Genomic DNA, 25211 nt, shown 5'->3' with positions numbered 1-25211 from the left:
TAACAGAAGCTGTACTGCGCATGAGCAATACGTGGTGCCCAAAACTATCCCATTCAATCCCAGAGGGCGTCAATGCAGCTAGAAAGAAGCAGGACGTGACAGGAAATATAAAGTACAATTTCAAAATAAAAGCACGTTTGGCTATCAAAGCTTTGCCCACATTTGTTTGTGTCTCACAAAGGGCATCTGTTTATATAGTTTGTAGCCATTTATACTTGTGCGTCATGAACAATACGCGATATTAAGGTAGCCACTTGACGTTGTGGCTTCAAAGTTCAACCGGAAGTGATACCGTTTTGTCTAGCTTGACACGTGATCATTCCTGCTCTGGGACCGGGGCAGGACTTCTATCCAAGTCCAGAGTAGAGGAAACCACCGTGGATCAGGGAGGCAGCACACAGGCCGTACTCACAGTTATCTCCATCGTCTGAGAGTTTTGTCGGCAGTGAAAATGACCCAGTGCGTGCAGGGAATGCTGTATTTGTCGGTTCTGGTGGCGTTCGCCGCCTGCAACGCTCCTCCGGTACCGTTAGACGACATCTTCATTGAGAAAACTTTCGTGCCAGAGCAGTGTGTGCGCGCAGTAAAAGTAGGGGATTATGTCAGGTATCACTACAATGGCATGTTTCCGGACGGCAAGAAGTTCGACTCAAGGTGAGTATCGCGAGAGGAAGGAATTTATTCCCACTTTTAGTCTCTCTGTGCAGAGCAGACACGGGTGCACGGTGGGAATTAGCGTGCGTGCTGCGTAAAAGTGCGCGTTGAGTGGTTCGCCCCTGTTAGCCACGCAGGCAGGCAGGCTGACTGAACTCTGCATCCATGTATGCGTAATCCAAGGGCCCCAAAACCTTTTAATATCCACAGGGATTACACTAAAGGGCCCTGTTTGATCAGATGGAGAGTTTTGCTGCTATATAGATATTATCCTGCTTGATCACACTGGATTCATTGAAACCTGAGGACCAAGTCCTTATACCTAATGCTCTGCCTGCTTCCTGGACCTCTGAAGGTCCCTGCACTCCACTTTGGGAACCTCCTATATTACCAACTGTAGTAACAGTGTAACATGCAAAGCAGTCTGCTTTTTCAACGCAGGGTCCCTTGACCCCTGAGGGCCCCAAAAGCCTCAGATCCACTTGTTCTTTCATTAATTGCACATTTTTTAAAGGATTTGAAGTACTAAAGTATGCAGCCTCTGCAGTATTAGCTAACTTTGTGGCCTTGTCTTGTAGAGGGGCCCTGTGCTCACATATACTCCTAAGTAAAGTCAAATCTTACACGTTTAAATCGGGCCATGTGTGTTTTATCTCAGTTCATCAAAGCTTGTAAAGTTGGTGACATTTTCATCTCACATCCAAAATAACTTACGTCCAGGCACAAAATGACAGTATGTGTAACTAGAAGTATAATACGAGACACTTTAATACTCACTGTTGAGTCTCTTTGGATGAACTCTGAACTCTGTGACGGGATTTTTTTTCTGAGTGAGTTGTCAAAACAAGATGGGAGATTTAATTGTTTCTCCCAAATTGTTTTCCCACAACAAATACAGTCACTGGTGAAGCAACTTTAGCAGTTTTGCAGTTTTTAAGCACCGAATGAATGTATATAAAATAACATGTTTATGTGTATATGTGTTCCAGTTACGACCGTGGCAGCACCTACAATGTGTTTGTTGGCCAGAAGAAGCTGATCGCTGGGATGGACAAAGCTCTGGTGGGGATGTGTGTCAACGAGAGAAGCCTGGTCAAGATCCCACCTCACCTGGCATACGGCAAACAGGGATACGGTGTGTTTTAAACTTCCTGTCATATTAGCACATCCCTGTCCTGGCTGATTGTTCTGAATCAGGCAGGACAGACTGTAACATGTTCTCGAAGAAGTTTGAGGACAGTGTGTTTATTCCTCTGGGGAGTTATTATAAATACACAGATGAGTGAGCACACAGCTGGCACTGCTCACGGTAACAATGAGAGAATTTGGTGGGACATTGGCAGGATCATAAGGGACAAAAATGACAGTCTTTGCAGAAAGTACAGTATTGAGATGTACTAGAGTCAGTCGAAGCAGAGAAGAAGTGGGCTGCTCCCCAAGCGTCCATGTTTGATGATGTCAGAGGGACGTGACAAACCAGGAAGCAGATCAGAGGAAGATGCTCTGGATCAAGGTTTTTCTGCTGTTAGTAGCTACACTGCAGATGCCAGAGCATTAGCAGATGGAAGATAAACTTTACAAATCTCCATCTGTACATGAACATAAATAGATCTGGGCCAGTGTGCACCGGAGAGTGTTTGTGTCACAAAATGTTGATACTATATTTGCATGTGATTGTAGTGATGAGAGTAAAAATGTAGAGGGTCTGTTTACATGTAGAGACTGTTACGTCACTTAGTGTGTGTGTGTGCATGGAATAGTTAGATCATGGGATAGAGGGGAGAGCGGGAGGGGGGCATGTGTGGACAGGTAAAAACAAGTCTGTATCAGAGAGAAGGTTAGAGAGAGACAGGAGAAGACAGAGAAGTGAGAATATGGAGGAGGTAGAGAGAGAGATTTAAACTGGAAAAAGGCCGGCCAGCTTAGTAGTAGTGAAGATTGAAAGACTGCCGCCCACACATTCCTTGCAGATTTTGACTAATCCATTCTGTAAAACCATAAAACACCATAAAACAGTGAAACTAGCCCATCACATTTTTTTTGATCCAAGCTGAATTTTTCAAGTCTTGTTTTGTCCACCCAGCAGTCCAAAACCCAAAGGTATTCAGTTAACTGTATAAGACAAGGGAAAGCAGCAATTCAGCACATTTGATAAGATAAAACCATCAAGCTATTTATATAATCAATTATCATAATTTAGATCTGTGGTTATGAACCAGCAAAAATGGGGAATAGTTTATTTTCGCTGTTAATTCACTATATATGTGAGTGAAGGTCACTGAAGAGAAATCTTATCAAATGGGGGTCTGTGATCTAATGTGTATTCATTTAGTGGTCCACTGTTTTAGACTATTTCACAAAAATACAGTTTTAAGGCAAAACAACTAAAGAAAAGAATGTCATACCCATCGCTATAATTCATCACTTATTTTGGGTGACTTCACAGTCTGATGAGATGTTACATAAACCACAACTGGTTTCATCGTAAGCTTTGCTAAAAGTCACCCAGATGTTCCAATTCTGAGGTAAAACATGCCAACTTTCAAAACCTTTTTTCTTTTTTTTAAATGAATGGACAGTCTTTCAAGTCTATTTTTATTTGAATTCAAAATATAATACCCAGATTTTCAAAATGTATGTTTGATTCATTGATCAACACAAAGAAATCCTGATAAATAATAAAAAAAAATGTTTATTTGCAATGCAGCAGACTAATAAACGACTTCCCAATCACGTCAACTCCAAAGCAGTACTCTCGTTTATCACTGCCAGGTTCATGGAGAGAGGAAGGCAGTGGCACTAATCAGGATTTATCTTGACACAGACTTCATGTCATTGTGCCAAGATCTAGTGTGAGAGTGATCAATACACGAGAGTCAGACCAGAAAGTACCGTCCACTGACTTGCTCTTTTCTTTTCTCCTCAGGTGACACCATCCCTGCAGATTCTATCCTCCATTTTGACGTCCTGCTGCTCGACGTGTGGAACCCGGAGGACGGCGTCCAGATCAAAACGTACCACACGCCCTCCAACTGCTCCAGAAAGGTGGAGGTGTCCGACTACATTCGCTACCACTACAACGGCACCCTGCTGGACGGCACACTCTTTGATTCCAGGTTTGTTTTGTGTAATAGTCCCTCATTCACACACAGACATGCAGCCACACATACACACACATATATATATATATATATATATATATGTGTAACCTCTCTCCTCATCCTTCGCTGCAGCCACACCCGTATGCGTACCTATGACACGTACGTTGGGATTGGGTGGCTGATTGCCGGTATGGATCAGGGCCTTCTGGGAATGTGTGTTGGAGAGAGACGCATCATCACTATGCCGCCGTCACTTGGATACGGAGAGAACGGAGACGGTGAGTGTTAACGATGTCTTTATTATCATTTGTTTCCTTGAGTCTGATGACAATCCTGTGAGGGATCTTTGAGAATAACAATCGATTGATATTTACTGTGGAAAGCAACAGGTGCTGTAGTTGCACATTTGTAGCACAAGGTGGCGGTACATCACACATATGTGTGAACATATGCAGTTAAACTCCACATCTCCTCTTGTTCTCTCTCAGTCGAGTCAGGGATGGAGAATGTAGACTCTTTCTTCTCACAAACCCCTGATCCATTTCTTTGCAACTTTTTATTTGCATTTTACTTACAAGAGACAATTTTTCTATTAATTACTTTTACTAGCAATATTATAAAATACATTTTATTAACATTTTCAATTAACCATACAATAATAACAATAAAGAAGCAAAATATAAAATCCAGTATGAGGGAGACCATCAACAACATTCAGGCCTTCCTTTAATTTCAAAAATAACAATACAAAAATGAACTATATAAATAAAGATTTCTTTACTTTTTAGAAGGTTCCCATACTCTCATGTTGACATCACATTTTCACTCTTTGTACTGAAATTCATACTTGACCTTGTTAATAACAGTTTTATTAAATAACTTTAACTCCACTCACTACTTACATGTTCATGGTTCATGTTCAAGGCTTCTCTCGTTCCTCAACCCTTTCTTCATCTCCCTCTAGGAAGCGACATCCCAGGACAAGCGTCTCTGGTGTTTGATGTCATTCTCCTGGACCTCCACAACCCCAGAGATGGGGTCACAGTGACCAATCAGATGATACCTGAGTCCTGCACAAGGAAGTCCGTTTCTGGAGACTTTGTACGCTACCACTACAATGGCAGCCTCCTTGATGGAACATTTTTTGACTCCAGGTGTGTGTCAGTGTTTCGTATTCATCGTAGATTTTATTGTAAGTAGAAATGAATGTCTGTTGTTCCTCAAGTGGCCTCAGGGTGACAGAATCTCTCTGTGCACTGAAGATGCTTTGAGAAGTGAACTGAGACTTAGAAATCACTGGTGCAAACTTCCTGTTTGCATTACAGACAGCTGCATCCTGTGCTTTGTTTCGCAACTCTGCTGCTTCTTACATCAGATGATTAGTTCAGGCACTGTATAAGAATATCACTTAAGTGCTAGCCTAGCTGCGTAACAGATACCCCCTCCCAGTGCAAGTGAAGCGCTGGAAGACGGCTTGTTTATTAACCTCTGACCTAGGTAACGAAGGCACCCCCCCAAAATCTACAAGCAAGACTGTCTTAGCCTGCTTAGGGAGGCGAAAGCCAGGATAACTTAATACCACTAGCCACCGTCGTATCACTTATTTCAGACACAAAATACAACCCAGTTTTATTTGTTTTTTACAAAAAGTTTAGAAAAGGTTACAAAAATTAATAATAAAAATGAAATAATAGATCATACGAAATCTCAAATGTACCAAGTTCTCAAAAAAGTTGTTGTACCCTTCTCCTTGGCACTTTCTGCAACCTCCAGGTCCATATACGCTAGACAACAGAACACTCTTAAATCATTGGACAAAACAGTTCTCACTGTCTCATCCCTTCTGACAGACCTACTTCCCCCCCCCCCTCCCCCCCCTCTCACTGAACAGGATGTTCTCTAACTAACACAACAGTTAGTTTTTTAATTTCCAACCTTTCTTCTCTGCTGGCTGTCATTCAATCATGTCAGAGTGAGTTTAACCCAAAGTTCACTCATTTCATCAGCTTTAACATAACGGTTAACATTACAAGCACGTATGATTACATTTTGATAAATGTCCTTTAATAATGAGGCGCTTTATGGCATCAAACTGTTCCTAATGCTTAGGATGGTGTGGTTGCTGGTGGCAACTCAAGCACAGTGGTTTTGAGGATTTTTACAGGACTCCTATAGTCACGTCTGTTAGGTAGTCATGTGTTATTCAGATGTGCTCTTCGTGACATCTCACTTTATACTATGAGAAAAAACAAACTGTGTATATATAGTTCTCAGATTGACTGTGATTTCTTTCTCCATGTTGCAGTGGGATAATAATAATATATTCTCTGTTCCACAGCTACTCTCGTAATCGTACCTATGACACCTATGTGGGTAAAGGCTACGTGATCGCCGGCATGGATGAGGGTCTGATTGGAGTCTGTGTCGGAGAGAGACGCACCGTGACCATCCCCCCACATCTCGGCTACGGAGAAGAGGGCACAGGTGTGTGTGTGTGTAATGCTCGGATACCCTTATCTTGAAAGTGTTCCCACCACTTTACTCTGTACGCCAAAACAAGCAGACACAAAATGAGCTGGGGGGGGGGGGGACATACAGGGGTGTCAGTTTTATGCCCACACACGTATGTTAGCCAGTTTAAACTCAGTGGTCCGAACCTGGAAGTTAACTATTTATTCTTCAAAGGAAAACCGCTGATGGTGTAGCGCGCAGTGCCCCCGCACACTTTCTTAATTTTAATTTTTAATCAATAAAAAAAAAATATTTTAATTTTTCTTTTTTTTTTCTTAATTAAAAATCATTTTAAATTATTTTTTTTTCCTTAATTAAAAATTATTATTTTTTTAATTTATTCAAAATTATTTATTATCAAAATGTTTTAATTTATCAAGAAACAAAAAGTAATAAATAAATAAGAGGCCTTTCGTGTGAAACGAACAAAAGTTGAACGAGGATCCCTCAGCAGTGTGTGCGCCTACCGAGATGACCTCGCCGGCGACGAGCAGACCCTAGCTGCCCGTCGGGGTGACCACGGATCCACGGGACTCGTGCCCCGAGGTCCGGTCACTCCCTGTGAGCGCCCCTGATACAGCAAGATACTGTGAGAAGGGGGAGAGAGGCGAAGTTCAGTTCTCTCTCTATGTGAATCGCTCACCTGGCCTAAGGGGAGAGCGTGGCCGATAGCTCACCCCTCCCTGATTTGCCTCAATGCCTCCGCTTAAGAGAACCTCGGACCGGTAGCTGATTTGCCCTAAATGGTAATAAATTGCCAACACGAGCCCAGCATCGATAGCTCCTTTGCTTTCTTTTCCGAATCGCCAAACAGTGATATACTAAACAGTATAATCGGTCGCTCGAATAGCCGTCGGTCTTATAAATTCTTTTATTGAATTTATTTATTTCATATTAAATTTAAAGTTATCCGTCCCTGCTCAGAGCCCAACAGATATAAAGCTCTTTTCAAAATCAAGCGGGACTTCTCCGGGTCTCTCTTCACTATAGAAAACTGGTGTTAGTATATGTAGATGTGTGTGCGCATAAAGTATGCAATCAGTTGCTGGATCGCTACAGACTTACCCCAGGGGCTGAGTGGTTCCCTAATCGGAGGAGACCTCTCCTCTGCAGGTTTTCCAAAACAGATGAAGAAAAAAAAAAAAAAGTGTCGGTCGGAAAAAGCTAAATCGTTACTTATTTATTTTTGTCCAATTCAAAGTATATTCTCTTGGTCCAAATACAGAGAAAAAGTGATTAACAGGAAAATATAAAAATCAACAAAGTATTTTAAAACCCTCTTGTGCCCTCAGCTGAGCAGGCTGTGTTCAATTGTCCGGAGAAAAAAGTTTGAAGATGAACCCAGCGCAGGTTCTAACCTGATGGCTTCTTCCCCAAAAAACTCTTTTTCTCCTTGAAGACCGAGAATACTTATACGCTCTAACAACCCCTGGGGCTTGGTGCCTCCGTGGGGTAGGACAGTATCAGGCCTTTGATCGTACTGTTTATCTAAGCCAGCAGTATATGCCGACACCATTATATCTGCTGGATGACAACACATGACACACCCCGCTCACTGATTGATGCCTTCAGGACACAGAGATACATGACACCCCAAACAATACATCCTAAAGGGATAATAAGTCACTAACGTAAGCGCAGAGACGTGGTCAAGTGCCGGTGCTTAAGGCAACCGGGAAAGACCCTAAGTAATAAATCGTGAGTACAAAGACTGGCTGGCGCCCTCGGTATTTCCAGAGCGCCCATCGTGCGTGCAGCTGTGCATCCATCACAAAATCAGGCCACGGTTCTCATCCATGTGTGTGACTAGCTAATGGGCTAATGCAGAGTGCCAAACCTCAGCAAGTGACTGCTGGGTGACCTCTTGTGCAACGGTGCGGAAAGCCCTGCTACCGTGTGTGTGTGTGTGTGTGTGTGTATGTGTGTGTGTATGTGTGTCCTCCCCTCCCCCGTACGTCCGTACGCAGAGGGTGTGTGTGACCACAGAAACATGTCTGTGCGACAGGTGCAATCTTATAAGAGACTCAGCTTCCTATGTCTCTATTTTATTTTTGTTTTTCTAACTTTTTATCTGTTGTTTTTTAAGGTGTTTGTCAACACCTAATAACCCTGGCCTTCCGTCTAGGAGCATCACAATTTCGCAAAACACTCCACCATGTCCAACAATGGTCAGAAAACAGGCATGCAGAACATAGATCCCATTTAGACCCCTCTGGGTCAACCAGATACACCTGTGCCACCAGAGTGCGTTCGGTCACACAGAGTTCATTTGTGAATAGTGTGTGTGTACAACAAAGTGGAAATACATACTAATACGTTGTGTTGGGACTGCTCATAGGCTACTATAATATTACATACAATGTTATCAATCCTAACATGTGTATACAGGAGATATAAAATATCTCCACAATATCCAACCACCTCGTGCGTATAAAGCAACCTGTTACAGTAATCATCCCATATTTATTCCAGCCTCCTTTGCACTGTTGCACTACTTTATTACTGTAGTCGGATGGTGTTGTGGCAAAATGAGGAGAAGAGACGGCGAATTGAAGTTGCAACGCAGCGGGAAGTGTTCTAATAAGCACAAGCCAACATTCAACAAGTTCAACAAATCCAATGTATTACTTTTCACAGCCTACTCTTATAGTCAAACTTCACCTCCCTTAAGTCACCTTCCACCAATCAAACCAGTCGGTTGAACCACAAACAAAGCACATCTGGTTCTCCTCATCATGTCACGCTCTCATGACTTCGTCTGGGCCAAGAACCTTTTGGCAGAACACACGATTCGTATACCGGAAATGTTTTGATACAAATTGGAATGATATATTACAATTTGTCTGGTGCGCCTTAATCACTTTCTTAAGAATGTTGTTATGAGACCAAATGTGTTCAGTTCAATCCTGATGATTTTCTTCAACAATGGATGCATAAATACTTGAATCCTTGTTTTAGCTGCGTGTGGCGGCACTTCAAAGAGGAATTCACTAAGAGCGAGTTTGTTCTTTTCTAGTTTAGAGTTGTGTTGCAATAAATAAGGGTCACATTTCCAAATGCAGAGAAGCTGATTCTGATTTAGTTCCTTCGTCTGCAGCTTTAACATTGTATTCTTTGACTTTCTCCATTACCATGTTTCTCTCAGGCTCTAAGATCCCTGGTTCAGCTGTACTGGTGTTTGACGTTCACATCATCGACTTCCACAACCCGACAGACAACGCCGAGGTCACCGTCACTCACAAGCCAGGAGAGTGTGAGAAGCAGACCAAGAAGGGAGACTTTGTCAAATACCACTACAACGCGTCTCTGATGGACGGCTCGTCCATCGACTCCACGTGAGTAAACGTCTGTGAGACACTTTAAGCGAAACTTCTTGGAAAACTGAGAAACCTGGAAAGACGTAGTTCAAGAAAAGATTTGCATCATTTCAGTGTTGAAAGTCCTTCATCAAATTCAGGGCCCCATATGGCTACTGCAGCTGTCATAGGGACCTTTAGAGAAAACGTTTCGCGAGATTTCGCAAAATTACATGTTTGTCTGTTTGGTTATTTTCAAGTGTTCTATTTTTTTTTTTTCTTCATGTCCCTTCGGGGCTTGTGATCCAATTTATTGATGTAAACTAGAAGATTACTACCTAGGCCGTCCTGATGATAACTCTAATGGAAACTGATTTGAACCATCGAGTGAAGTATTTGTAATTGTCTTTGGTAAATCTTCTGGCTGCCAACAAATAAACAAATTTAAATAAACACATCTGGTCCTCTCATCATGTCATGCCCTCCTCCTCTTGTCTGAGTCAGGCTGACATTTTTGGCAAGTCAAATGATATTTGTGATTACTTTTCTGGGAAATGTTCTGTATTTTGTCTCAATGTTTCCTGGCATTACTCTATTGAGCCACCAGAGTTCCCAGAGCAGCCACCTCTCACGGTGGCTGCTCTGGGAACAGTTAGTTTTTATGAAACCAAAAAAGATGGGTTCAAAACAACAAACTATATGAGGTCACGTACGCTTTGTCTTCAACAGAAGTAACATGATATGTGTGCTTGCTTAAGAATAATGACTAAAAATACAGATGTTTTGTGTGTCTCTGTTTTATTTGAACTCAATTTGTTTCAGATATAATTATGGAAAGACATACAACATCGTCCTGGGAGCCAACCAGGTAGTCCCAGGGATGGAGGACGGACTGATGGACATGTGTGTGGGAGAGAAAAGGCACCTTGTTATTCCTCCTCACCTGGGCTATGGGGAGAGAGGAGTCAGTAAGTCACACACAAGCACACGAGCAGTTAAACGGAGAATACATGTGATGGTGCCAGCTGTTTCCCCATTTCCATTTCATTCCATTGAGAGATATCATGTTTCACTAATAAACAAACATAAACCCTAACCTCAGGTAACAGTTTAATATTTATAATACAGATAGTTAAAGGGAAAGTTTCTCTTGCTGGTGACTTGAACTCACTTCTCCTCAACACATATTTGAGTCTGAGCTCTACCACTTCACCTCCAGCTCATTCTGTTTGTGTGTTTGTGTAGCTGACGAAGTTCCAGGGAGCGCTGTGCTGGTGTTTGACATCGAGCTGGTAGAGATGGAGGAAGGACTTCCTGAAGGCTACATGTTCATCTGGAACGACGATGTGTCAACCGACCTCTTTACCGAGATGGACAAAGACAAGAACAAGCAGGTGGAGCCCTCTGAGGTATGTGATAACCTGCCACAATATCTGTAACACCGTAGACAGTTTTTCCTGTTTGCTACAGTCCATTCATCCTTCATTTTCCCTCTTGCACCCCTCCTCTGTTTCCATAGTTTACTGACTACATCATGCAGCAGGTGAACGAGGGTAAAGGTCGCCTGGCTCCTGGCTTCGATCCTTATCGCATCATTGACAACATGTTCTCCAACCAGGACCGCGATGGAGACGGAAAGATCACCGAGGCAGAGTTCAGACTTAAAGCAGATGAAGCCGTCGACCATGACGAGCTATGACGGGACTGAGTGCTAAGCTCAGATCAGGGTGAAGGCGGAAGGGTCAGACAGCGGGGTTGTAATGCATATGTGGGTGGTAGAGTAGGAAGAGACAGGGTTGTAAGTGTAAAGTACGCCAGTGTGAAGCGAGAAATGTGCTGACAGATTTTTTATTTCGATGATGTTCGAAGGGCTTCTTGGCCTTTAAGAGCCAAATGAGAAGATGGAGTGAAAATTTAGGAGTGAGATTATTTTGAGTGCTAAATATTGGAAAGTCTCATCTGAGGTCTATGATGACTTTTTTTTTACCTCCACTCCCATCAAGTTCGTGTCTTGTTTTATGTGACATTTTTTATTTTATTTTTATTTTGAAGGGTACAAAAGCACTCATGTGTGAAAGAACAAAACAAGGCCTCACTCCACGATTTCTACATTCAACACTCCTTTGTGACTTTTATTGTTGTTAACATTTTGTAATTGTGCGTGAAACTTTGTTTTCTTTTCACTGGGTATCAGCTGGTCTCTGAAACATCGGACAGTCTTCCAGGAGCAATGAGTCGGTCATCACTCACTGTTATATACGGTGATGATGGGGGCAAGTTACGGTTGTTTCTGAAAGTTACAACTCATTGATTGATTAAACAATAAGTGAAAATGTTATTTACACGGTTTACAGCTGACACCTTTTACTCTTTTACCTTTAAATGTCAGGATGCCTTCTGTGTTTCTGCTGTTAAAATCATCCAAAATAACACTGAAAGGTCCCAAATCCTAAAATGTTGGGGCTTTGCAGTCTTTCAATCACTTTCCGTCAACTAGTTGTTCCATTGCTTTTTTTTTTCATCCAAATTGTCAACATCTGGGTGCAGTTTATGACTAAGACTTTGTGTGTGTGTGTGTGTGTGTGTGTGTGAGAGAGAGAGAGAGAGAGTGTGTGTGAGAAAGAAATAGAGAGATATGTGTGTGTAATTGTTGCTTTTGTTTTACTTTTTCATTCAGGAGAATACCGAGGCATGATGATGAAAATGTCAACACAAAGTTTAATTTGATTAAATGACCTGACCTCAATATAAGCCGAGACTGTGTCTGTCCTTTTGTCCTCCAAGTGTCTCTCTTTGCTTTAGACGCTTATTTTGATGACAGCCAGCAGATCGCTTTCTTTTCTATTCGTCGCACAATCCTTCATCAATAACCCAAAGTGTTGTCTGATATGTTTTCAGGCTGGATTCAGCTTCAGACTATAGTTTGAATCACTGTAATTGACTTATGGGCCTCTTTAAGTAAACTCTTTTTACTTGTAGTTGTCGTTCTTTCCTCCCTGATTCACTGTATTCAAATTATTTTTGTGCATCACTAATGGAAACCCCGTCACCATTGTTGGCGAAATCATTCAAGTCCAGTCCAGAAGCTGCTGTGGTGTCGTGAGTTGAATAAAGCATGCCGGCAAACTGGTGACCTCACAGACACAGAGCCGATCTGAGCCGGTGAGTTGACAGAGAACAAATGACAAAGAAGCAATCTATAGAGGGAGCCAGAGCAGTGTTGTGTAAATACTGAAAAACAAAGTTAAGGGGAGAGGGAGGGAGGGCATTCACATTCAGACCTGCAGGAAGGACACACAGTAGGTGGCCTGAAGCAGCACCTAGGTGTCATTTGGTTAAGAGGTCTGACCACAATGTGTATTCTTCATCACCATTCACTAGGCCACACAATCAATGTGCTGTTTCAGTCGGTTAGTGGTTCACGCTGTTCACCAGATTAGCCTGGCAACCACTGTAATGGTATACTGCCTGGTTTAGCCGATACCCCCTCCCAGTGTCGATAAGGACCTGGAAGACAGCTGTTCTGCAACCTCTGGTATCAAACAGGCGTTTTCCAAAATCAGCACGCAGTTCAGCACATCTTAAAACACTGGCTGCCTTTGTATCACATTACTAATTCCAGTTTGAGATACCACTCACTAAAGATTCTAACCATTCTAAAAAGGAAGAAAAGGTCACTCGGGGACAAAACCACAGAGACCTTTATGGCCTCGTACTTCATGCTGTTTCCACGAAAAGCCGGAGCTTCAGCTGGTGGCAGAGTTCAGCCGTAGTTCACTGTAGATTCAGGATGTTGCAGCAATGTCTCCAAGTATTTGTTTCATTTACAGTGAATTAGTTAATTTATAGATGATATGATCATTTTCCTTCTTAGAATTAGTATTAAAAATGTAATTGGGACACACAGCTAAAGTGTTGACAAACTTCAGAAGTCAGTTTCATCTATTGTATATATTTTAATGAATAACTACTTTGAAGATGAGCAATGAGGAAACTAAATCTGATCTTGATTTCAGTTTGACTTACATGAGCGCTTCTTCACACCATCACACAGACAATGGGGTCAGGGTGACAAGTCTTAATTTAATTTAATGTTTTACATCAAAGCTTGGCAAGAGGAGTCCTTGAAAGTTAATGCTTGACGAAAGAAACTAAGAGAAAGGTGACAGGGTGTTATTTCCCTGCCTTCCAAAAACACATTTCAACCTCAACATTACTAAGCATGTGTGTACTAGTGGTATTAGAAGTACTCGTATATTTGATCTTTCTTAAGTAAAAGTAGCTATACCACAGAGAAGAGATACTCTGTTACAATTTTAAAAGTAAATTTAAAAAACTTAACTTAAAGTACCAAAAGTAAAACTTGTGCAGGACGGTCCAGAATGTTTATTGTACATCTTGACGTTGTGGATGGTGAAGGTGGACTTGGTGGACCGTTTATATGCTGCAGCTCTTGAATTTTCCCCTGAGGCTCAATAAAGTATCATCGTAATTTATAACAATGCATCACCATAGATTTGTTGATCACAGTTTGTATTATTAATGTGAATTTGCAAAGTAAAAAGTACAATAATTCCCTATAAAGTAGCATACAATGGAAATACTCAAATAAGTTACAAGCACTTCAAAGTTGTGTTGAATACTTGGGGTTCCATACCGATTGCAGTATCCAACATGTTTGTTTGCGAGACTTTCTGCAGCGTTGGTTTATTTGATCCCAAACCCATACTAAGTAGGTTTATTGACCGTGTCGACACGACCCCATCGCGCTTACTGAAGGGTGAACGTGAGCTGGAAACCTGGAAACACTCGCCGAGAGGAGGAGTCAGAGGAGGAGGAGGAGGAGAGGGGAGTCCCTCCCTCCCTCGGGCTCTGTGACGCCACAGCTGCTTTTGCAGCCCGCTCAAGATACGTATTCTGCATTTGACCACCAACATGGAAACTCAAGTTGACACACTTTTGTCCCTGAAGCTCGACGTCGACACTTCAGAGTAGTTGTTGTACTTCTGCAAACGACAAACTTGATATTCCTTCCCTGTCTGGAGAGAAGAGCTACAAGTTTTGCTCACGGGCGGCTTGCAAACGTTTCATCATGGATCGCATCAGCCTCGGCTGTCAGGTACGTGCTTGGTAACGGAGCCACAGCCTTGTTAATGTGGCTGCAGCAATGGAGGGAAGGGCAGCGGAAATAATGGGAACACAAATCCGTGGAAATATTTATACTGGTCGGACGGAGCCCATCTGTTCCTGTGTGTGCGCGCTATTTACGCATGCGAAGTTGTGTGTGGTATTTACGCATGCGAAGTTGTGTGTGGTATTTACGCATGCGAAGTTGTGTGTGGTATTTACGCATGCGAAGTTGTGTGTGCTATTTACGCATGCGAAGTTGGTTTTGCTATCTGTGGTTTGCAGCTTTAATTCTGATACCCACACGCATCTGTGTGAGCAGAGAAACAACTCGTGTTACGTAGAGAATGAAAGCAAATGAGACTTGTTGGCGATTATTAAGACACAAGAACACTGAACCCGCTTGAGTCCAACTAAAGTTGATGCGCAGAAGCAAAAAGCACTTGTTCAACATGTGTGTGCGTGTGCGCGCGCGCGCGCATGTGCTTGTATGACTCTTGGCTCAAACTAAATGCTACCTAGGGTGAAATGTGTGCCGTGTGTGTTCTATTCTTTCATTTATGCACACGATTTTTAGATGGAGCCTATTGTGAATTGGGTCACAATGTGTTTTTTTTTTGTTTTTTTTAATGCGTCTCCAAAAAAAAAAAAGTTGGAGGCAGAAATGTCAGATGTAAAAACAAAACAATCTTTGGTTGAAAAAAAAGCTTTGGTTGAAAAAAAAAGCTTTGGTTTCGAAAACAAAGCTTTGGTTTCGAAAACAAAGCTTTGTTTTTTCAACCAAAGATTGTTTTGTTTTTAACCAAAGATTTTATTTTTTTAACCAAAGATTTTATTTTTTTAACCAAAGATTTTATTTTTTTAACCAAAAATTCTAGTTTCATAAGCAAAACTAACAAATAAATTATTCTCAGTTTATATATTTTCACTTACAAACTTGATTTTTGATTGCAGTGCGAGAAATTTGCTTTTAAAACATTTTTTTTTGTTTGCGTAATAAAGACACAAATATACCTTCATATTTTTGCAGCATTATTTGAAGTCACATTTTCTTTAACTTGCACTGTGTTTTATTCATTTATTTGTGACCCGGGTGCCCTCTGGTCCCATTGAGATCATCCTGACATCTTGCAATGCTGCGTAGTAGAGCAACAGGTCTCCTTTCCAACAGGAAGGCTCCACAACAGAAAGTTAAAACTGCCGGTATCAGCCCATCGTCCATGATGGACATCTGCACTGAAAGATGCCAGAGAGGGCCGGAAACATCCAACGTACTTAACTCTCAGACAAAAAGCCTAAATTATATTCATTTTGGTGATCCTCTGACTTTTCATCTGGAGACATTGTTTTGATTTAAATTTGGTTTGTGACTAAAACACCTGGCAAACTGACATTCCAATGAGCCAAAATTGTACTTTGTGTTGTGTTAGCATGTTAATGGACTAAACTAAGATGGTGCTAGTTGAAGTACCAACATCCTCTCAGCAGATGTAGTGTAGTTACAAAAAACCTTCAGCCTAAAACTTGGCTTTCATCAGTGGATGGAGATGGTTCAGTTGTTATGTAAACTATGTAAGGAGTACTGGTCACGTCCTATATGAAGAGGAGGTTACCCCTGTCTCAAGGATGATCTGTGGTGTCGCAGGGTCAGTCCAGTTTTTCCCACTCACCTCTGGTTGTGCTTTTGAATTGTGGATCAGACGGGGGGGGGGGGGGGGATGTTGCAACACAGCTGTGTTCTTTTGTCATGGTATGCAATGCGAAAAACTAAATACTATCCACAAATCTTGACTCATGTAAACAAATGTCCATTCTTCTATTTCATGTCGCTGATGAAACCTTTTTTCTTTTTTTCCTCGTAGGTCTGCCTCAGCACATTTTTCGAGGTGCGTGATTTGAAACGACACATGTCCTCACGTGCACATCAACAGGTGGGCATCAAACTTCATGTGCACTTTACCAGGTTACTGAGTGTTTTCTGGAGTTGGCACAGAATTCGCTGCCTGAACCATTCACCAACCAAAGTAAACTCAAAGATTTGTGCAATGAAGCAGTTTTCCCGTTTGCTACTTTGAACCTCTAAACTGGTGAAACACCCGTTACAAAATTCACCACTTCCTGCCGTGCCCCAGCTTAGTTAGTGGAACAAGTTATGCTTTTATTGTTTCCTCCTATCTGGTAAAAACACAGATGTTCCATCTGTCTAGCACCTTCCCGCCACTTCTGTTGCGGTTGAAACGTCTGCTCTCTCTTCCACCTTTACATCCTGGCAGCGGTTGTCATGCAGCGTTAACGTCAGCATTTTCACACAACAATTTACAGAACACTACATAATGAGCCTGGGCCAAGAGCGCAGACTACCTGAATCAGAAGTGGAATGCTACATTGATGGCTACTCAAGGGATCGTTCTGAGGTCACAGGCACAAGGAAGTTCAACTCATTCAGGCAACACGTCAAATCTTGATTAAGGCAACAAGTCCAATCTTGATTCAGGAGCATTTATTCACACATGTGGAGACATCACAAAATACATGTAACCGATATCAGACACGATGGTCCTAAAACATAAATGGCATATTATTTTGACTGGGGCTTCTGTTCTGACATGACACACGAATACTAGACAGTGTTTCCCCTACCATTATATTAGGGGGGGTGCCCCGCCCCCCCTTGAAGTTCAAGTTAATTCTGTTTAATTTTATTTTCTATATCGCGCCAGATCACAACAGAAGTCATTTAAGGTTACCTTTCCTATCGAACAGGTCTATACCTTGTTCTTTTATTAAACAAACTAAATAGCCTTATGTTATTTATCTTATCTACACGACGGCATGTAATTTCTGTCTCTACATGGTCGTGCATTTACAATTCTCCTCTGCTCTCTGTATCGCGCACGGCGGAGTTCCGCCCCGATGCGCGCGCACACAGACACGTCCGTCTGTCCGTCTCCCCCCCCCCCCCCCCCCCCCCCCCAAGCAGCTAAAGTCCAGTCACCACCGGATGACAGGTTTTGACCCAGCTTGGGTTACATTACACACATACATACGTGCATAAATAAATATGAAGAGGCTCTGGAATTGTTCTTCCAGAAGCCCAGAAAGATACACTGCAGTGACAAAATTGTGGATAACTATCATAAAAAGAAATGTTCCGATGTTTAGTTCAATGTACAGTTCAAATAATTGTTCAGTTGTCTTATTGACTGCTGTCATTAAAAGAAACACATGAACACCATGATTCCTTTACGTGTTTGTGTCGGTGTGTCCCCCCCACCCCAAAAAAGCTGTAAACCTAGGGGAAACACTGCTAGATGTTAAACTTCTTTTCTTCTTACTATACAATGGCCCATATGATCTCCAACCTGGGGAACCTGTGATAGCCTCACTATCGGGCACAAATACAATAACGTCAGCCTTAACTGTAATGAGTATTAATAGATCTATAAAAGGTATAAGACATATGTGAAATGTGATTATTCCATGTCGGTACATAAAAATCATCATATCCGCTACTTCAAAGTGTTCATCAGTCTAGTCCTGTGTTTGACTCAGTTAGTGCAGTAGTCCAGTTAACTGTAATCCTGTATCATGAGGCCATCCCCATGGTCCTGTTTCTATGTTGGCCTCGACCTTAATAAATCACCTCTGCATGTTCCTTTCTTTACCAACAGAAATGCACTGACGTCTTCAAGCAAGGTAATGTTTGCTTTTTACTTTTCATCTTTCATGGCATTTTGTATTTCTTGTTACCTGCACAATAATATGTGTTACTCAGATATTTATTTCCAGTTAATGAATCATTTTTGTTTACTTTGTAGATATTTACAAGGGTTCGGGTAAGCCTGCTTCTTCTTCTTCTTGTATGGTTGGTGTTTCTAAATAATGTTTGTGTTTACATTCAGCGTGACTCACTCAAATGCATCCTTGACGCCTAACAGACATAATTCATTTTCTTTTCTTTTTTTAAATATTGAGACCTGCATTGTTTACGTCCTGTGGTGGAACATTATTTTACCCGCTATTGAGTCTTCAAGCCAAACACCCTTTAATAGTATTTAGACTCACAACACACTTTTAGCCCATTGTGTATGCTCATGGTTCAAATAACGACGCACAGTTATTAACTAATCTAAATTTCATCACTCAACCTGTTTATTTAAAGATTGATGTCACATGGGCTGTCCTGAGTAGCTCAAGCTTAATAATCTTTTCTTCCATTGTTATCTACTCTTCAGGCAACTTTCCATTTATTGCATTGGTCAGACAGCGAGCCAAAGAAGAAATCAGACAACCCCTCACAGGTTAGTAAAGTGTCTTTAAGTTGGATGGTTGTTGACCTTTTTCTCTCATGTATCCCATCAGGAGACAAACCACTCCTGGCCTTTACTGTAGCAGAGTTTGAAGACGATATGATGAGGAAGAGGGCAACCTTGTGCACATGATTGACATGTCATTCAATTTTCAGTTCAATCAATTTTAGTTTAACTGAACCTTGAGTTCTAAATGAGTGCAGCAACATAATTATATTGTTTTCAACATGAGAGCACAACCTTTAATTTAACAACCAACGAGAAATCTATGCAGACACAGGATTGTTTACTGTGATAATAGCTGAAGGGGAAAAAGGACATATTATTTATTTATTTTCTATGCTTGTTTTTATGACCTCGTAATATTTGACTTATCAAAAATACAGGTTTTATGTGGCTAATTAAAATGTATAGAATTTGTAAAGTGTCGGGCATTAAAACAAATGTAAACCTGTGAGACCATGTATGGTACTGCTGAAGATGTAAAAGATTATGTATGAAGTAATTATTCTATTTTGAATGTACTTTCCTCCAGGCTTGACTTTGTGTTTCAGTCGAGAGACAGACAATTTTTTTTACTTGTGCCATCTCTGTGAGGAAAAGTGTCCATCAAGCAGGATTTTATCCCACCTCACATCGATTGACCATTGCAGAAACTACTCCGTAAGTGCAGAATATCATAAAAGTGAACCAATGTTTGAAATTTGGAAGCACAATTTAATTGGTATGTTGTATTTTAGAGCCACACAAACCCAAATGTACTGAGGTTCTCCTGGATCCCCAGCAACAATGTGAAAGACATTTTGAGGCCCCAGGTCGGACATGGAGTAAAAGAAAGCGGGGGCGGAAAACTACAGGTTTGTACCTGGAGGTCTGGAATCTTTAATTTGAAAGTATATTGATAATTCAATGATTATGGATCGCATCACTATTTGTATGTGAAAGGGGTCGCTCGAAGAGAAATCCCACAAAGAATTATCACCCAACGCTTCTGCTCCCCTCATCTCTATGGAGCTTCTTTGTGTCTTTCAGCTATTTGTTTTGGTTTTCCAGCCCAAAACTTTACTGTTTTTGTTTAGTCTAACAGCTCTCTGTTTTGTTTTTGGCCGCAGCATCACATCGCTTTTCTCAGTAATAATACTCTCAAACCTCTGTACAGTACATTCTTATTACCAAACCGCAAACAACAAAATTAGCGACTTGCTGGTGAACATAGTGGCGCATTTAGCATCTAAAGAGCAGAATATTTTCTTCAATAGTTGGTGGAGACTAAAACGGAGCTAAAAGGAACCCAATTTTAGACCTGTGTGTGTGTCAGATGTTTAGACTCCAAATGAATGCTAACGTTGCTCTGTAACTGATGGATCTGTAAATGAGAAACAGTTTGCTGACCACGTCCAACCATATCAGCTTAAAAGGTGCTACTATGTTGGGTGCAGCTGAAACAGCTGTAAACACGACACTGACATGTTTCTATTTGTACTGTTACATGGTCATGCTTTTTCTCATTGTCAAGGACTGTATATAAGAATAGGACGTAGTCGTCATTGGTTCGTCATTGGTTTGTGGATTGCCGTTTTGAAGCATTGAGTTCGGCGTCGCCATCTTGGATTACCGCCGTCGCCATGTTGTAGTTTTTTTGCAACCATTGAATGGAAGTTACCATATTTAGAATGTAGAGGAGTGACGTAGAGACGCCGTATACAGCTCTGGTAGCGGCAGCGACCTGTCAATCACAGTAAGCCCGCCCTAAAGTATACTCCGCTTTATGGTCTATTTGACTCTAAAATGGACCATTTCCTAAAGGAACATCATGCTGTATAGATAAAGACTTGAAACTAGCAATTGAGACCATAAACTCATGTTTACTAAGGTTAAAAAAAATCAAGTAAGAAGTAGGGTAATTTTCTCATTGACTTCCATACAATTGGACTTTCTGCAACTGGAGGAATTGCCCTCTCATGGCCATTAGAGAGAATGCCGGTTTTAAGACACTTCCGCATTGGCTTCACTCGGCAGAACCGAAGGTTGCCGCCTGGACATACCAACTTTTCTAGTTCAATCCACTACCCCATCGTTTCTTATTGTTTTTATAGTTACACAGCAGTGTCATGTCAAGAGACTGTGTTACAATACTGTTGTTGGTGGGATGAATGCCTTTTCAGATTAGATTTTTAGAGGAAGTTATGTATTTTCAGCATTTCTTTCTCTTTGCAGCTGTTGGACTTACCTGGAAATCTGTTGAAAAAGCATGAAACGAGTTCCTACTCTGAAGGTATATGAGTCTTTCTCTATGTAATATTTGATTGAGAATTTTAATAAATTGTTTAATTCACATGATCTGATTCTACTCCCCAGTGATGCGCACTTTCAGTGAAAATGAAACGCTTCTCAAGCTGCTTGAAGGTGTGTGCACATTTCTCTCAGGACTCTTATTTCTGCTCATGGTGTAGTCAGGACTTATGGAGTTCAGTAACCAAAATCAAGCAGTGCTTAATCAGTATGTTCGTCTTGTAATAATCACTCCACCTTGCTACAGCAGTCAAGAAAATGGTCTCACCTCAAGGTCCATTTAGTAGCTGTTCTGGTTCTTTCAAACATTAAATTATCCACATTTTAGTGGAAATTTGAGCATTTACAATCCAATGACAGCTGGAATAACTTATCTATTGATGTTAATATTGTGATATGATCCAAAGCTTCACAACAGCTACTAATGGACCTTTTGGTGAGTATGATGTCTCAATATATTGTGTATCTGTTAGATTTACTATTTATTATCCTTCAGTCCATGCTTCATCGCTGCAATCTTGTGTTTTCTCTCTAGCTGTCAAGCCAAAGCGGGTGATGATGCAAACATACCAAAGAGACGGCAACAGAAAACATCCACTTCTTGGTCAGTAAATGTCTCCCAAAATGTAATTCTTTGGATGCAAAATTCAGCTGGTAGGGACATTGTCTTTAATGGTGGAAGATGGTTTCCTTAAAACTGGGGTAGGCAGTTTTCTGGCCAAAGGCAAAAAAAACCTTTACGATTGAAAATCCAGCCGTCCTCCTGCTGCTCTTCCCTTGCAGTCATAAAGCCTCGAACATACTTTCCACAGACAGCTGCGGATGCGTCTCCATTCATACCACAAGTGAGGGTCCGCATCGGTCTGCCGTTCCACACTTGCACATTTCCAGATCCACCCTCTATTCCAGGGGTCACCAACCTTTTTTAAACTGAGAGCTACTTCAAGGGTACCGAGTAGTACGAAGGGCTACTTGTTTGATACAAACTTCCTGAATAACAAAGTTGCACAGATCACCTTAATAATAATAATAATATATGTGAAGAGACTGTTTGATCACATGTCAGTTAATTATTAAGAATGATTTCCACAACAATGATGGTATAGCTACACATACATATTTAAACATGCAACTTTTATTTCTGTTAATCTGTTTCAACATTTGAAAGTCAGAGGTATCACATCTCTGATATTTTTGTATCATCACATGATTAAAGCTGGTTACTTTTGCACATAGCACCTGCTGGTGAATGATGCAGTGGTAATGTAGAAATTTTGCGAAGTCTGGGTCACCTTTGCATTGCGCAATGAAGCCTGCATGCCGGCCCGTCGTCGCGGGAGCCCCGTCTGTTGTCACCGACACCAGCTTTTCCAATGGTACCTTTTTCTCAACGAAGAAACTAGTAAAAAGTCTCGTCTATAGCCGAGCGGGGGATCCAACCCTCCGAGGCGCGCGAGCGTCTTCGGGCGCCCGCGTTCACACCTCTAGTCTGGGCCTTTTCGGTCGGATTGCGTTGCCTCGCCTCTATCCCCGCCACCCCTGAGTTGTTGCCCCGCGGCCTGTTCCAAGGATTTACGGACCTGACGACGGGGTGCGCTCGCAGCACGCGTCTGGCGCCAACGGGAAGCGCCCGCCATTCGGAACCTGAAAACCTAGTGCGGTGCGGCGGCCTCGTCCTGGCTGTCTGCCGTGCGCCTCCGGGTACCCAACTCTCTTATGACAAGAAATATTGTCATTTTAAAATCTACACTAATGCAAGAGTTTTTGATTGAAAAAGAACAGCAACTACAATTTTAGACGGAGCTCCATGGTGACTAGTGCTATTTTTAGAACATGCCTTGCGGGCGACTCACGTGGTCCCTGCGGGCGACAGGGTGCCCGCGGGCACTGTGTTGGCTACCTCTGCTCTATTCCAATTGGTTGCGGTGATGCACCATAACGTTGTCTGCCTGGAGTTCAACGCCATTTGGCTGTCTCTGTATTCCTTTAAAGACAAATTATATAAATGTCGGTAATGGTGGATCTCCTCGCACAACCTCTTTCCTGAAATGTTAGGCCAAAGTCTCCTGAAACATGTTTTCTAATGCCTGAAAACCGAGCCAAGAGGAGATGCAGGAGTCTATTTTTTTCTCAGATCACTTGAATTACAATATGCTGAAAGGTTATTATAGCATTTTAAACTGCCTACCCCAGCTTTAAGTACGGAGAACAGGAAGAGTGTTTATTTAATTTTGTACAAATTAAATAAATTCACTAATTAATTTGGAGAAGTACTTTCTTATGTATAACTTGCCTTGTCACTACTTGACCGTGATAATCGTATAACACCAATTAATAGATCCAAGGAAGGATTTCACCAATCCATAAGGTTAAATTAACAAACATACTCATGCTAGAAACGCATTGTTGGCTTTCTTTTTGAACTTCTTCCCCGTTTCTTCTCTGATCGTGGTCTTGTAGGAATGCAGCACCTTGTTGAATGCATTTGTGTCGGGCAAACGGAGAAGAGACACTACCTCTGCACTCTCTGCCAGCTAACTTTGGCCGCCCATGCGATCATCAAACATGTCCTGAGCTTTGACCACGTCTTCTGCTACTTTGTAAGTAGCTATGAAGAGAACATTTGTGAAACTATTATTACCATACGATCCTGAGAAGATGTCTACTCAGGCAAAATGACTAGTTACGCCACGGTTGCTCCAAAAAGTAAGGCAGAAAATGAATCATAATTAAAAAGATAGTACAGGGGATGTGTAGTTGTTTGTTTTCTGATGGTGTCAAGTTGAGTAATGAATCTTCAACAACTGAAATCCGTATTGGTTGTCTTCTTGTGTGGTATTCGTGTAATTCACACCAGTTTTAATCTGCAGAGAGCGTGGCACCCGCATACTTTGCTGGCAAAGGAATCCTACAAGGCTTACTCGCCGGTCTTCAGCTCCACAATGCTTAATCTTGCAAAGCAGACAGAGCAAATTCATGGTACTGCAAACGCTGATATGAAGGTAATATAGTTTACAAAGTCACAAGTTTTCACACATTGTTGCTTTTGTTTGTATTAAGTTGAAACCGTATGACTTTCGTTGCAGCAAGTGAGCCTGGAGCCTACCAAATTCACATCAGTGAATTTCACTTGTTATGCAGATGGTTGGTATTTATTATTTGATGCCTCTCTTTACGTTGTATTCCTCCGAATGAACTGGACCTTCAGTGGAACCAAGAATGATGATTTACTAATTGAGCCTGTGGTTTCTTGTAGCTTTGAAGGAACTGGAATCCATTAGAAATGAAAACAAGGAGAGCAGCTTGATTACGAGCGTAACACCAGGGAACAAGTTGGGTATGTATTTTATTTATTTTCTGACTTTTAATTTAGGTTTTACAATATACACATCAGTCATACAAAGATGACAGAAACACAGAATGATGATTCACTAATTCAGCCTGTGGTTTCTTGTAGCTTTGAAGAAACTGGAAACTATTAGAAAGGAAAACGAGGAGAGCAGCTTGATTACAAGCGTAATGCCAGGGAACAAGTTAGGTATGTATTTTATTTATTTTCTGACTTTTAATTTAGGTTTTACAATATACACATCAATCATACAAAGATGACAGAAAGTATGATACAATATATCTCAAACGGTGTCTGGGGACGTGCCAAGACAAATGAATGGAACCCCCTCCGAAATGACTAATTATCAAGTTTACACAACAAGAACTATTAAACTACCTAGAACTGAACTGAAATGGGCCATATTGTCTAATTAGAGCCTTTACTTTTGGTACTTTTTCAGTATATTTTTATGCTAGTACTTTTGTAATTTTATACTTGTAATAATTTGAATGCAGGACTTTTATTTGTAACAGAGTATTTGACACTGTAGTATTACTGCTTTTACTTAAGTGAAATAATAAAAAGTATT

At 41.4% G+C, this 25211-nt stretch overlaps 3 protein-coding genes across 3 annotated transcripts in view; all 3 read left to right on the top strand.

The window, feature by feature from the left end:
* The window catches only part of LOC142965140 (uncharacterized), a 282605-nt gene that overhangs the window by 234540 nt on the left and 22854 nt on the right, over positions 1 to 25211 (top strand). The gene's annotated exons all lie outside the window — the stretch shown is intronic.
* Positions 379 to 12313, top strand: fkbp9 (FKBP prolyl isomerase 9). The gene is made up of 10 exons (XM_076105803.1): positions 379 to 654; positions 1644 to 1789; positions 3581 to 3770; positions 3888 to 4033; positions 4720 to 4909; positions 6094 to 6239; positions 9412 to 9601; positions 10385 to 10530; positions 10808 to 10971; positions 11082 to 12313. Exons 1-10 carry the CDS (start codon positions 452 to 454, stop codon positions 11259 to 11261), a joined length of 1701 nt encoding a protein of 566 aa, XP_075961918.1. The 5' UTR covers positions 379 to 451; the 3' UTR covers positions 11262 to 12313.
* Positions 14442 to 24915, top strand: LOC142965407 (uncharacterized). Its single transcript, XM_076106334.1, has 15 exons — positions 14442 to 14681; positions 16552 to 16620; positions 18361 to 18385; positions 18508 to 18525; positions 18925 to 18990; positions 19535 to 19662; positions 19740 to 19856; positions 21217 to 21274; positions 21358 to 21405; positions 21827 to 21895; positions 23752 to 23891; positions 24162 to 24293; positions 24378 to 24435; positions 24548 to 24628; positions 24749 to 24915. Exons 1-15 carry the CDS (start codon positions 14655 to 14657, stop codon positions 24898 to 24900), a joined length of 1188 nt encoding a protein of 395 aa, XP_075962449.1. The 5' UTR covers positions 14442 to 14654; the 3' UTR covers positions 24901 to 24915.

Source organism: Anarhichas minor, unplaced genomic scaffold, assembly GCF_050575085.1.
Source record: "Anarhichas minor isolate MPS153535 unplaced genomic scaffold, ASM5057508v1 ptg000033l, whole genome shotgun sequence".
Lineage (NCBI taxonomy): Eukaryota > Metazoa > Chordata > Actinopteri > Perciformes > Anarhichadidae > Anarhichas > Anarhichas minor.
This window is presented reverse-complemented; position numbering and strand designations above follow the sequence as displayed.